The sequence below is a fragment of the Cavia porcellus genome, unplaced genomic scaffold (genome assembly GCF_034190915.1).
Source record: "Cavia porcellus strain 051 isolate PalLab524CR breed Dunkin Hartley unplaced genomic scaffold, mCavPor4.1 scaffold_32, whole genome shotgun sequence".
Classification (NCBI taxonomy): domain Eukaryota; kingdom Metazoa; phylum Chordata; class Mammalia; order Rodentia; family Caviidae; genus Cavia; species Cavia porcellus.
The window spans coordinates 18,653,234-18,666,125 of NW_026947515.1; the positions used below are offsets into that span (position 1 = coordinate 18,653,234).

General features: G+C 42.4%; 1 protein-coding gene and 1 long non-coding RNA gene across 11 annotated transcripts in view; one reads left to right on the top strand and one right to left on the bottom strand.

Moving 5' to 3' along the window:
- Window positions 1-12,892, top strand: part of LOC111755642 (uncharacterized) — a 148,523-nt gene that overhangs the window by 72,070 nt on the left and 63,561 nt on the right. For 7 of the 8 annotated variants that reach the window (XR_010045202.1, XR_010045201.1, XR_010045200.1 and 4 more), the window contains one exon: window positions 10,882-11,000. This is a non-coding gene — a long non-coding RNA (uncharacterized LOC111755642). Of the gene's footprint in view, window positions 1-10,866; window positions 11,001-12,892 lie in introns of all 8 variants that reach the window. The other variant, XR_010045207.1, reaches the window with a different exon arrangement.
- LOC101788663 (leucine-rich repeat-containing protein 37A) overlaps window positions 1-12,892 on the bottom strand; it is a 71,904-nt gene that overhangs the window by 4,967 nt on the left and 54,045 nt on the right. For all 3 annotated transcript variants that reach the window (XM_023563374.2, XM_023563373.2, XM_023563372.2), the window contains 6 exons: window positions 11,479-11,550; window positions 10,865-10,939; window positions 6,912-7,030; window positions 3,227-4,731; window positions 2,813-2,911; window positions 505-551 (listed from right to left, as the gene is read on the bottom strand). In XM_023563374.2, coding sequence (XP_023419142.1) covers window positions 505-551; window positions 2,813-2,911; window positions 3,227-4,731; window positions 6,912-7,030; window positions 10,865-10,939; window positions 11,479-11,550 — 1,917 coding nt within the window. The remainder of the gene's footprint in view (window positions 1-504; window positions 552-2,812; window positions 2,912-3,226; window positions 4,732-6,911; window positions 7,031-10,864; window positions 10,940-11,478; window positions 11,551-12,892) is intronic.

The window sequence follows — 12,892 nt, forward strand, 5'->3', positions numbered from 1 at the left end:
CTCGATCTTGCACCAGCTCCAGCCTAGCACCTACCTGGGCTTCCTGTGCAGCCCCAAAAAGGCCTCTCCACCACAGGAGCAGGTGTACCCAAACCTGCCACCTCTGCCCTCCGTACTGGATGCCTGGTGAAAGTAGGTCCCTCCCTGGTTATCCCGCCCATCTCAGCTTCTTTGGAGCCTTGTGGGACCTCAAGGGAAGGAAGGGTTATTCTGCTGCAGTGCTGAGAGATCCAGGGATTTAAATAGTAGCTGGTTTAAAGAGTTCTAGGTTCTCCTCTAGTACTAGTAATAAGTTTCTCCTTTAAGGATCATAAAACTGAGCATGGTGATGCATGCCTGTAGCCCTGTCACTGGGGAGGCTGAGTCAGGGTAATTGTTGTAAGTTTGAGACCAGCCTGGGCTACAGAGTAACCTCAGATTGGGACTGCGTAGTGAGACCTTATCTCAAAAGGATAAAAAGTAAATACATTAAAAAAAAATAAAGATCGGCAGACTCGTATTTACCTTGAGGACTTTTCAACTTCCTGTAAAGGTCTTCTGTGACAGCGTACCTGTTTTTTTTAAAAAAAAAAAAAATAGTATTGGCTATCCAGTTCCATCTCCCAATTTTAATTCAGCCCTTTTATTAATTTAAGCCTAAGATACTTTGTGTGATTCGAACTTTCCTAGAGACAGAATTCTACCCTGTTAGTCATAATTCATTGACTTTTTGAAAGTACCTTAAGAGTTTTGCATGGAGCTGGAACATTTCCTTATCTAGTACTTGGGAGTGAACTCAGAGGCCAGCAATGAAATATATAAGTAGGTAGGCAGGTAGGTAGATAGGTAGGTAGGTACACAGACAGCCGCCAGGTTTTTCATTCTGTGTGTTTTTATTTTATTTTTTTTTCGAGACAAGTCTTAGTAAACCACTGAATTGCCCAGGCTGGGCTTGAATTTTAAATCCTCCTGCCTCAGCTTCCCAGAGTACTGGGATTGGTGCCATATGCCACCTCTTCCAGCCTTTTAGAGTGGTGCTTCAATTCATCAACTGAATTCCTTCCATGATTTTGTTGCAACTGGATTGCGAGCATCCTACCCCATGTTGGCCCTGCTTCTGGGGCTCAGATTTTAGTGCCTGCTCTCACCAAAAGAGAACTCACTCCTTCCTTTTGGAGCAATCTTATCAGTCTCACAAGACTGACCCCAAATCAGAATGCCCCATGACCTCACAAGAAATAGCTCTGACCCAGAGGCAGCACCTCAGTAGTCCAGGCTGACCCTGAGCTATGTAGCATGGGCTACCCATGAACCTATAGCACTCCTCTTGCCTCAGTCTCCCAAATGCTGGGATTACAGGTGTTTATCCCCACACCCAGCTTTATTCCATGCTGACCTTGATGTTTCATGCTCAGATACCCCTCTTTCAAAAACCTGTGTGCCATATTTTATTCTTGAAGTAGGGACCTTGAGAAATGGACATGAGTCTCTTAAGAGGGGACTGACTCAGGAGAGCTAGCAGGTCTAGGAAAAACTACATGAAGGAGGACGAGCTTGAGTTGGCTTTCAACATATTCGTGAGACTTCCACAAGCAGGGTAAAGTACAAGGATTCTTTATAGACAGAGCACAGGCAAATATAGGAATGGGATGATGTGACTAAGGCCTGGAAAGCGGCTGGGACAGAAGGCTGCCACAACTGTGAAAAAGATAAATTAAGGATACTTTATTTAATTGGAAAAGGAGAGTAAAGTTTGTCAGACTATGAAATTACCCCTTAATAATCTATCAGATGAAAAGTAAAATAATAAACTATTACATAATGAGGCAAAAAGCAAACAGGGGCAAGCTCCGGAAGAGGCTGCTCTAAATAGGACCTCCTGTGGGAGACCTGACAGAAGCCTCAGTGGCAGGGCTGGGGCCGACAGCAGTGTGGAGGTGAAGTCCCTGTGGGGTGAGTCAGTCCCTGTGTTGGGGTGTTGCCATTGTGCCTCCCTGGCCTGCCTCACAGCTGGTGTGAGGTCGGATGGAGTAGCAGCAGAGTCTATGGCCAGAGGATCCTTTTGAGTTCGTTTTTTAGACATGGACCTATTAGACAATGCCTCGCACACTAGAGACAGCAGCAGCTATGCAAAGCTAAAGAATGTGGAAGACATACTTCTGCCTTGTGGCGCTGTCCTTTCTCCCTAGAGTGATGACAGCTCTTTGAGCATGGCGTGAGATCAGTGAGGACATCAAATTGTCAATACGGTAGTTTTGGGTTGGGGAAATTTTCTTTCCTGGCATCATTTGGCCATCAAATTAACTTCTCCAGGTACGCAAGTGACCTGTTATCTTGGTTTCAGTTCTTCAGAGATCTCTTGGAAGTGGAATGCCTTTACAAATCTGTGGAGAACACCAGGCATGATGATGCATGGCTGTGGTCCCAGCATTCCAGAGGCTGAGGCAGGAGGGTCACTGTGAGTTCCAGCCTGGGTTACATAATGAACTCAAGCAGCTTCATCACAACAGCACAGCACGGCCCATCTCAAAAGATAAACCAATCCTCATCCCTGAAAATCGTATTTCAATAAAAGCAAAAAATTGTTCTACCTTAGTTACTAAAGAGGAATGACACTGGGGATTTAGCTCAGTGGTTCACGTGCTTGCCTGGTAAGTGTGGGTTTCTGAGTTTGATCCTTCTACCGAAAGAAAAAAGGAGCAAAACAAACAAAAACTCAATAGGAATGACCAGTAGGAAAGGGCAAAGTGACCTGGGTTTTCTATTCATGGGTTCTGAATCTATTACAAAGGCAGGATGCATTCAGGAAACCTGAATCAATTTTTATCCTTACCTTAATTAGGTAGAAAAGTACCATTAAAGTCATCATTCCTCCCATCAAACATAATGGCAAGGTCAGCTGGTAATAGCCAAGTTCTTGAACTTTTGTAAGCTAAAAAAAAAAAAAAGGTAATTTTAGTCAGGTAACAAAGACATAAGAAGGGTGAAAACTGTCTGTACAAATCCAATTCTTCGGAGTAGCTTACAGATTTCTTAAAAGCACACCAAATGGGATGTGTTACAAATCTTATAATGCATGTCTTTCTCTTGCTTTGTTTATATCTTGTATGTTAGGATGTCTTCCTTCTCAAGGAGCAGAGTGGAGACTGCCATCCTGACCAGAGTTACATGGCCAGGACAAAATACAGACCAGCAGGCCCTGCTTGGGCACCTCATGGTGGCACCTCAGCTGGGTAGTCCTCCTCACCTCTCTTGACTTCTGGTCCTTCTCGTCACTCTCCTCTGCTGTGGTCTCACTGGTGTTGTCCTCACTTTTCTGATCCTCTGTGTCCCACGGGGCCTTGAACACCTGGACTTTTTGGTGCTCACTGAGCAGCTTCATCAGGAGTCCCGTCTTAGAGATAAGCTTGGCACAGGCCCGCTGCATGTGGGCCTCAGAGCAGTCCATTTTTAAGCTCCAGATGACCTGAGAAATCAGCCTTCTGATGTCATTGTTGGGGATGAGGGGCCACAGTTGCTGGTTTAGGTAGATTTCAAATGGATCACCTGGGGCCGACAGCAGTGTGGAGGTGAAGTCCCTGTGGGGTGAGTCAGTCCCTGTGTTGGGGTGTTGCCATTGTGCCTCCCTGGCCTGCCTCATAGCTGGTGTGAGGTCGGATGAAGTAGCAGCAGAGTCTATGGCCAGAGGATCCTTCTGAGTTGGTTTTTTAGACATAGTTTTTTTTGGCACACTAAGTTTTACTACAAAATCCTCTCCTTGAAAACCATGTTCTGTAGCAGGGTTTTCTACAGGGGTGGTTTCTACTAAAGGCACATATAATTCTGAGACAAGATTCTCCTGAATACCCAGGTCTCTTGGAGATAAGAGCACCTGTTTTGAAGGGAGGCTGGCGAGACTCTTCACTGCTGGGAATGGAGGCTTCTTTGCAAGCAGTAGTGTACTGCATGTGCTTTCCTTTGTCAGCTTTTCACTCAGCTTGGTCTCCTGTGTTCTGTGGGCCATGCGTGAGTGTATTTTGTGAAAGCGTTGAACTTTTGCAGAATGTAATATTGGCTTGGTGCCCACCATGGTTTTAACTATAGAGTTTGCATGCTCTAAAATAAAAATGCCGTTTTCTGAAGAAGAAACAGCTTTTCTTGTGTTCCTCTCAAGTTCTCTCTTTACTCTCTGAAGTCTTTTCCTTCCATGCCCAACTGCTTCCAGGATGTTTTCTGGTGCTTCAGCATTTTCCGATTTTTTGGGAAAGATTTGGCCTCTGAATTTGGGATCAAAAAGGCTCGACTGCACAGGCATGGCAATTTTCTTTTCCTTTTTCACATCATTAGTTTTTTCCTGTATATCATCATTAAGCAATTTTTGAGGAAAGTTCAGCTTCTTCAGTTTATTTGTGAAATGTGCATTGTTGACCACAGATTGCAAAGACTTTCTCACGTTGTTTTTCATGTTGCCTAAGGGATTAGCACCCTCATGTACCTTTGAAAAAAGCAGCTGAATGAATGGTAATATTGTTGCCTCTAAGTCTTCCCGATTTTCCTTGGAGAAGAAATGCAGTATGTAACTTAGTGCACTGATGATGTCACTTTCATCGTTCATATCTAGCTGCTCTTTCATAAAGCCCTGTTGGTTGTTCACACTTTTCTGTGAAGAGAATTTTTCAGACTGGATAGTTAGCTGTGTGCTGGTGCTCAGTTCCCGGGCTCGTAACACTTTCATGAAGATTCCTTCAGGGTTCCCTAAGGATGTGCCTCTCCCTTTCAGAAAAAAAGACATTGCTCTCAGTGGAGAATGATACACACCCAGCTTTTTCCTGGCCCACAGCTGTACACACTAGTCAAAGAAGGTAGAGGTCAGTAATTATTTTAGTGCCATGTGGAATGGACTACAAGAAATCCAAATCTAAAAAGTTACAAAAAACTCAACAGAAAGAAAATGACTTCTCTTGTTAACTACCTTCTGAGAGCACTCCATAGTGTGGAATACAGCAACTTAACTTAGCCAAATGATTGGCACTCATTAAAAGGCCACATCCTGACGAGTACTTGCCCGCTCAGCAGGCTTCTCTGCAGACCTTCTGTGCATACCCACGCAGGACCCAAAACACCATAATGTCACAGTGTAGAAGCAGAGGCAGCACAGGTCTTCCTAACCCTAACCCTAACCCCACCTGGTCAGTTGTCACCTTACTACCGTCGGATGACCACGATGAAGGACAGTCCTCTTAGGACAGAAAGGCGGATATGTAAAAGCCCCACTCCTCCTGCTAACAGGTCTTTGTCTGGATATGTCTGCTCCACTTGTTTGCCTAGTGCCTTCACTTGGTCCCTGCTTCCATATATCCTAGCACAGTGATGGCAAACTTTTTACAAATTTTTTTATTTAAAGAGAGAGAGAGAAAAAAAACAGTAAAAGGGTACTAGTAATACAGAATTTCAAAAAAATAAACAGTAAGAAATCACTAGTTAATAGATTACATATTGTCATTTTCGAAATAGTTGTAGTGATGGCAACTTCTAGAGAAATCAAGTGCCAAACCACACCCCAAACCAAGTACTCCCGGCAAAGTGCCAACCCTGCAATGCAACCTGAATACTGGGGTTTTAATTTAGAAAAAACAACTCCTTATAGACATCTTTTGTCTTAAGAGAAAACTACAACCATGCGTTTGTGGTAAGTTCACTGCCACTGTCCAGTCCCATAACAAAAGGTTTTTCCACACAGAGCCAAATACTATACTGCTCGGGTCTTCCTTATATCAGAGCAGGGATCCAGGGTGTAGGATAAGAGATTTTTAATTTGCCTAGTTGTATGCCTGCCTCTGTGGAATAGTGAACAGCAAATCTACAGAATAGCAGCAGTTTCTGTATAAACATGACTTAAGGTCCTAAATGTATAAGAGAACTTGCCCCTCTATCATATCAGATGCTTTCCCTATTTTTGTTTCTGTTCTAATGTTTCTAAGCATCTAAAGCTCCTGAGAGTATGAAAGTCAAGGGCTCAATGTGTAACTGTGTTTCTCTTCTGGAAGAATTAAGTGACTGGTGGTGGTGAGGGCCAGAGGAGGGGGTAAGGATCATGACCTCAGAGGAACATGGGTTCCGGAGAGCCCAGAATTGGGAACGGAGGGCTGGGCATGAGGCTGTAGCACTTGACACCTCTGATCTTGTTTTCAACTTGTTTTTCTCACCTCAGAGGGTAAAATGAATAGTGTTAATTGGTAAGAATTTGTTTGAAAATCCAGGAAAGTTCTTTTGCATAAGAAGCCAAGTACTATTATTTATTATTTGTCTCTGTATACAAGCTCTCTAGATGTGCAAGCACTCACATGTGGCAAGCATGAAGTGAGAGCTAATAAACCTGACCTACAGAAAAATCCTTAAATGCACCTGAGTCATCTGAAACTCACAAAAAGCTCAGGTTTGGACCATCTGGGCACAGAACAACCCTACATTCCCTTAGAAGAGACAAGCACTTTTAGTTATGGAATCAAAAGCTTTCAGGTTCCAAATACAATAGCATGGCCTGATAGAGTTTTGAAAAAAAGATAAAACTGATGTACACCTGCCCCAAGGTGAAGAAATAGAGACCTAATATATATAAAACCAGCTTACAAGGTGCACTGTGCATTGTGAATGAAGGTTTTTCCAGAAAGCAAAGTACCAGACAGCCCTGTGCATGATGCGCAGCCAAGCATGGTGTCCCCTCCCTTCCAGCCCTTCCTCTGGGTCCCTTGTATATGGAGCAGTTGTGTTACTGCATCATATGGTACTTAGAACCTGACTATCTGTAGGGGAGCAGTCCAGAAAGTTAATGGCATTCACTTTGAAGCATAAATATATATAAACCAGTTGTATGAATAGTTTATAATCCTATCACCATGTAAAAATTAAAAAGCAAATACAATTGAAAACGTCATTAGGCTATCAAAACTCACGACACTGCTTGGCATTGGCTCGACATGTACTGTCACAGTGCAGCTTGACTGTCTTGCAGACCTCCTCAATATCATTTTTAAACTGGCAGAGGCAGCAGAACATAATGCTCGGTAAGATCCTGCAGACAAGAACACAGAGATCTGAGTTAATGGAAACCGGCCCCTTGAATGGTAGAGAGGCAGCATGAGGCTCCACAGCGTGGTGCAGGAAGGAGTGCTGGAGGCAGCCTGTGCAGCTGGGTAGAAAGCCAACAGCCTTTGTAGCTCTTGAATATTGTGAGTAAATAGGAGGGAGAGAGGGGTCCCCACAGAAGGGTAAGCTCAGCAGTGTGTGTGGTGGGCCTCACATGAAGGTCCTGGAGATTAGTGCTGAGTGACAGGAATTTGTCCTTTCATTCAGAAGCATCTCCTTTCAACTTGAAAGTCTCACTCTGGGGACTGGGAATTTAGATCAGTGATATAAGTGCATGCCTTGCAAGCAGTGGTCTTGAGTTTGACCTTCAGTACCAATTATAAAAAAAGTCTCACTGTGGGTAGTGAGTACGCCGACTTCTAAAAAGAGGAATCAGCTTCCAATGTGTGGGGTCCCTTTCACAACTTCAGTTCGGCGCGGTGAATGTGAGACATTACTCTGGGCAAAAAAGTCAGTTTATTCCTACCTATATTGTGTGGTTAATAACAACACAGATCAAACTGGGTAAATCTAGACAACTGCAGCATTCAAAAGGTCAAGAAGGACTCAGTGGGGGTGGGGTTGCTCAGAGGGAGAGAGCTGGCCTAGTGCGCTCAAGTCCTGGGTTTGATCCATAGTATCTCAAAATGCAGAAGTGAGAGGAGGATGAGGGAGCATTGACTACGTGATGAAAAGCAGCCATGAATTACTAGTCGTTCTGGAAAGGATGGTGTCTAGCTAATGTGGGTGGGAAGGGAAGCAGGTGCTGCATGAAATTGAGGAAGATGAGCTTGGACCAGAAACCAAGGGGTTTGGCAGTGTGGGAAGTCAGTTGAGGAAGTGACCTGACAGAAACAATGGGCACAGAGTGCTAAATGAAAGGTCTCTTGCAAGCGCTCAACTACTTCACTACTAGTGAGCTTCTATTTTGCTTGCTGTATTGGAGGAGGATGGCACAATTTAAGTGCAGTCAGTGGTATAAAAACCATCAAAACGGCACTACAGAAAAAAGTTTAAAACTCTACAGTAGTACAATAAAATACTTCACACTCTGCATGAAAATTAACTCACAGTAGATTATAAACCTAACTGTAATCCTAACACTCAGAAGCTGAGGCAGGAGGATCACAAGTTGGATAGATCAGCAACTTAGCGAGACTCTGTCTCAAAACTAACAATACGAAGTGCTGGAAACGGAACTCGGTGCAAAGGCCAGGGTTTAATCCCCAGCACCGCTGAAAATAGTCATGGACCTGCATATAACTGTAGAGTTACATAGCGCAATTCTCGAAGAAAGCAAGTGAGAAAATCTTGTAGCCATGGGTTAAACCATGGGTTCTTAAGACAAAGATTTCTTAGGTAAAACAAAAGCTTGCTAAATTGTATCTCATCAAAGTTTTTAAAGTTAAGATTTTGTTTTTAAATTTTATTTTCAAAGTAGTAAAAATGCAACAGCACAAGACAGAACAAAACCAAGCAAGACAATGCAGTGAAATTGGTACAGGATTTCCCAGTGGGATACTGGGATAGTAGTAATAGGTACTATGGTGTATCTCATTAACTTCACAATAGTTGTCCGGTAAATTAGGTATAGTAAAATCAAACCAAAAATAGAACATAGAACATTATAAAACCAATTGAGAGTACTGAATAGAGCAAAAGAAACATAAGAAAACCAAACAGTGAAAACAACCTTTGCCTTCAAACAGAAGATAGAAGGAAATCCCCCATATTTGCTATATTGCATATGGTCATCTGCCCAAGAGATGCTGAGAAATCTATCCACAGTAGCTATGAGGGGGGTGGCGGCAGGGGGGGTGGGACTCATGCTTGATTTTCAGCCCACGTGGCAGTAGGCTCACAGGTAATGGTTCTCTTCCTGGGCCACGCAGCGGGCACTTATCAGGAGGGCACGTGTATAAGCTGCTGGAGTCCCACCTTGGCTGGATCTCGGGAGCTCTCGTTCTCCTCACCCACGACGCCAAAATTAAGATTTCTGTTCTACTTTAGCGCTCTGGGAAACTGAGGTAGGATGTTTGTAAATTTGGCCCACTCTGGGGAAGCCAAGCATGCACCTCCCCTCCCTGGTAAAGCAGTGGCAGACTGTGGCCCTTCCAAGGAGAACCACTAGCAGCTCCTGAGATCCACGCCATATTGGAACTTAGGACACCAGGAAGACAAGCATGCACCTCCCCTCCCTGGTAATCGGTGGCCGTGTGGCAGACTGTGGCCCTTCCAGGGGGAAAACCACCAGTAGCTCCTGAGATCCACGTCACATTTCAATTTAGGATGCTTTGAAACCAAACAATCAGCTTGCCTCCCTGCTAAGCAATATTGAACCTACTGATGTACAGCCTAGAGTCAAACATCCCACTTCCCCTATTCCCCTTCTCCTCTTCTCTCCCCACCCCCCGTGAGCAAATGGGAACCAGAAATCTGAGTGTCTTCTGGGAGGTTGACCATAGCATATAAGGGGGACTTCCTTCTACCATCTCTTTGTAGGCAAATACTTTTATTACTGTTTTGCTCTATTCTGATTAATGGTACTGCTCTATTCAATATTCTGTTTTTATAAGTTCTATAATGTTCTATATTTCATCTCATTTTGATATACGTTATGGAAAGAACAACTGTTATAAAGATAACAAAATATACTGTGATACCTATTACTGTTATCCCAGGAACCTGCTGTGAAGTTCTGTACCAGTTTCACTGTATGATCTTAGTTGGCTTTAGTCTGTCTTGTTCCATTGTATTTTACCACTTCCAAAATAAAATTAAAAAAAAAAAATTTGGCCCAGTCTGGGCAACATAACTCCATGGTGAGACCTTGCTTCAAAATAACAAAATAAAAATGTGGAAGAGGGGGTTGGGGATTTAGCTCAGCAGCATAAGTGCCTGCCTTGCAAGCCTGTATTTGTGAGTTCGATCCCTGGTACTGGTAAAAATACAAAAAAAAAAAAAAAAATGTAGAAGGGGAGGTAATAGCTTGGTAAGAAAGGCCTAGTACTTAATAATATCTGATCATAAAGATACTCATCATTAGCTTAGCTAGAACAGAAATGCACACTAAAGCTACAATGAGATAGATCCACATACATGGTATTAAAAATGCTGACCTTTTTTATAAACTGAAATGCCAGGATCAGGTAAAGAAGATGTGGTAACTCTTTGTTTTTAATTGGGGTACTAGGGACTATACCGAAAGCATTCACACTGGGCTGGCTCCAGCCTCTCTTTCTGTCTAGCTTTTAAATGTATTTATTCATTTTCATTTTGAGACAGGGTTACGCTGTCATTAAGATTAACAGGCTGACTTTCAACTTGCCATCCTCCTGCCTCAGTTTCCCTGCATGCTAGGATTTACAGGCATGGGCCACCACATCTAGCTGCCATTTCAACTCCCATAGACTGCATGTGGGATGTATGAATGATTATCCTAAGTGGATAGTAGCCAAACACAAATGGCTGCACACTGCATGATTTCATTTATAAGACCTCCCAGAAAATGTAAACGTATAGGGCAGAAATAAGACTGGCAGATTCTGGGAGCTGTAATAAATAGAGTGAACCAGCTGTGAAGGACATAAGCTGCCTTTTGAAGGTGACCCAGATGTTTTACAGCAGGGGTGTGGTGGTGGCTACATGACCACACAAACTCCTTAAACATGTGAGTTTTATGGCACGGAAATCACACGTCCATAAGCCTGACTTAATAGTAAAACAAAGTTAGTAACAATGAACCTTAAGAGAAACAGATCTGAGAAAAAAACTAACTTACAGTCTTTCCAATTCAAGAGACTTCGCGAGAATGTTCTCCAGTACTGTGAGTGACACATGCGTCTGTCCCAAGTCCCTGAAGAAGAAAGTCAGACAGAAATGAGGAAACCCAACGCAAATAGTCCATGCTTCAGCAGGTATTTGAAGGACATCTCATTATTGCACTTTTGCCTCCCTTTAAAACAAGCCAGAACATAAATTAATCATGAACTGTAATCCCAGAGAAGTCTTCATGCAAAAGCTCAAATTTAATGTTTTCATCATCAATTGAACGAATTGCATCTATGTTTCAGTCACCATCATACTTCACATTTTTATATTGCATTCACATCTCTCTGACTGTGTTGTTACTTTTAGTAACAAGGCCACTATGTTTTCTGGTGTAAATGGTGTTCCTACAACCACTGATGTGTTCCATATCTACCATGTTCCTCAGCGGTGCTCCCTATCCCTGCTGACTCTCTTGCCTATTTTACATCTGAATCCTTTTGTGAATAACCTGATTAAAATTAAACTTATGACCTTTAGAATAACAGTACAGTACTTTTCCATTCTTAGAAGGAAGCAAGAAGAGCCGAAGTCGTATTATGACTTAAAGATTATGGCAGTACTTACAGATAATTTAATGCTTGTAATGTAAAAAGAGATGGATCTTCAATGGTTTTCAGAGGATTTTGATTGAGAATTCTGAAAAATGCAATGGGATAAAAATTATCTGTATTTTCAATATGCATGGAATTACATGAAAAGTTGTTCTGTTTTTTGGTATGGAGCATATTCATAGGTTAAAAAAATCAATTTCTGTCATTACCTATGAATAAACCTTAGACTGCAGAAAACACTCTTCCTTTTGGGGATTCTGTAGGTCTCTAAAATATACTGTGGGAAAGAGAAAATGAAAAAAAGTGGATAGAAAAGAGAAGGAAAAAAAGAGGCTAAAAACAAAAACCCTAAAAGTGACTGCACCATCAGGAAGCCTTCACTAGAAGCCAACAAACCTAACATTCACGTATAGGACACTTCCCAACAATGTAAAAACAGAAGAAACACAGTCTTCTTACGGGCACATTGAGAAAACCTGTAGTGCCACATGCATCTGTCCCAAGACTTTGGGACCTTTTACTATTAAATCAGGTACATTGAGATAGACCATAGGTCTAGTCCCAGTCAGTTCTTTCGTTTCATTTGAAACAGGGTCTCTCTCTGTAACACAGATCAGCTCCACACTTGCTATGTACCCCAGCATGTCCTTGAACTTGCAGTCCTCATTCCTGAACCTCCTATGCTGGGATTACAAGCATGTGTCATCAAACCTAGCTTCAAGTCTCAATACACTTAAAAGGACTAATACACAAAATATGTTCTCTAAACAAGGTGGAATGAAATCACAGATCAATGACAGGAAGAAGTCTGGTAAATTCCTAAATATGGAAACTAAGCTTATATAAGGATCCTACTGGTCAAGAACAAATAACAGAGACGTGAAAAAACACTTCAATGAAGTAATAAATATAAATGGTGACACCCAGCACCAACACTTTAGGAAAGCTATACATACAATCGCAAATATTAAAGATTCTCATCAGTAATATAAAGCTCTGAATAAACAAGGCAAAAACCTAAGAAACTTAAAAAAAAAGACATCAGAAAGAAAAAATAAAGAGTAAGATCAGAGAAAAGTGAAACAGAGAATTAAAAAACAGTAGAGAAAATCAACATAGCCAAAAATTAGTTTTTAACAAAGGTCCTGGGCAGATAGCTTAGCAGCCTAGCAGCCCCGTGCCTACTTGGCAAGTGTGAGGCCCTAAATTGTATTCTGGATACCAAAACAAATGAATAGTAAAAGATCAACTATGCTGAGCTGGGTGTGTAATCCCAGCACTTGGAAGGCTGAGGCAGAAAGACAGCTGTGAGTTCAAGGCCTGCGTTAACTATACAGCAAGACCCTGTTTTGGGGGCAAACATCATTATCAAAGAAGGGGACATTTCTGGGTGTGGTGACACATGCCTATAATCCCAGCACTTGGGA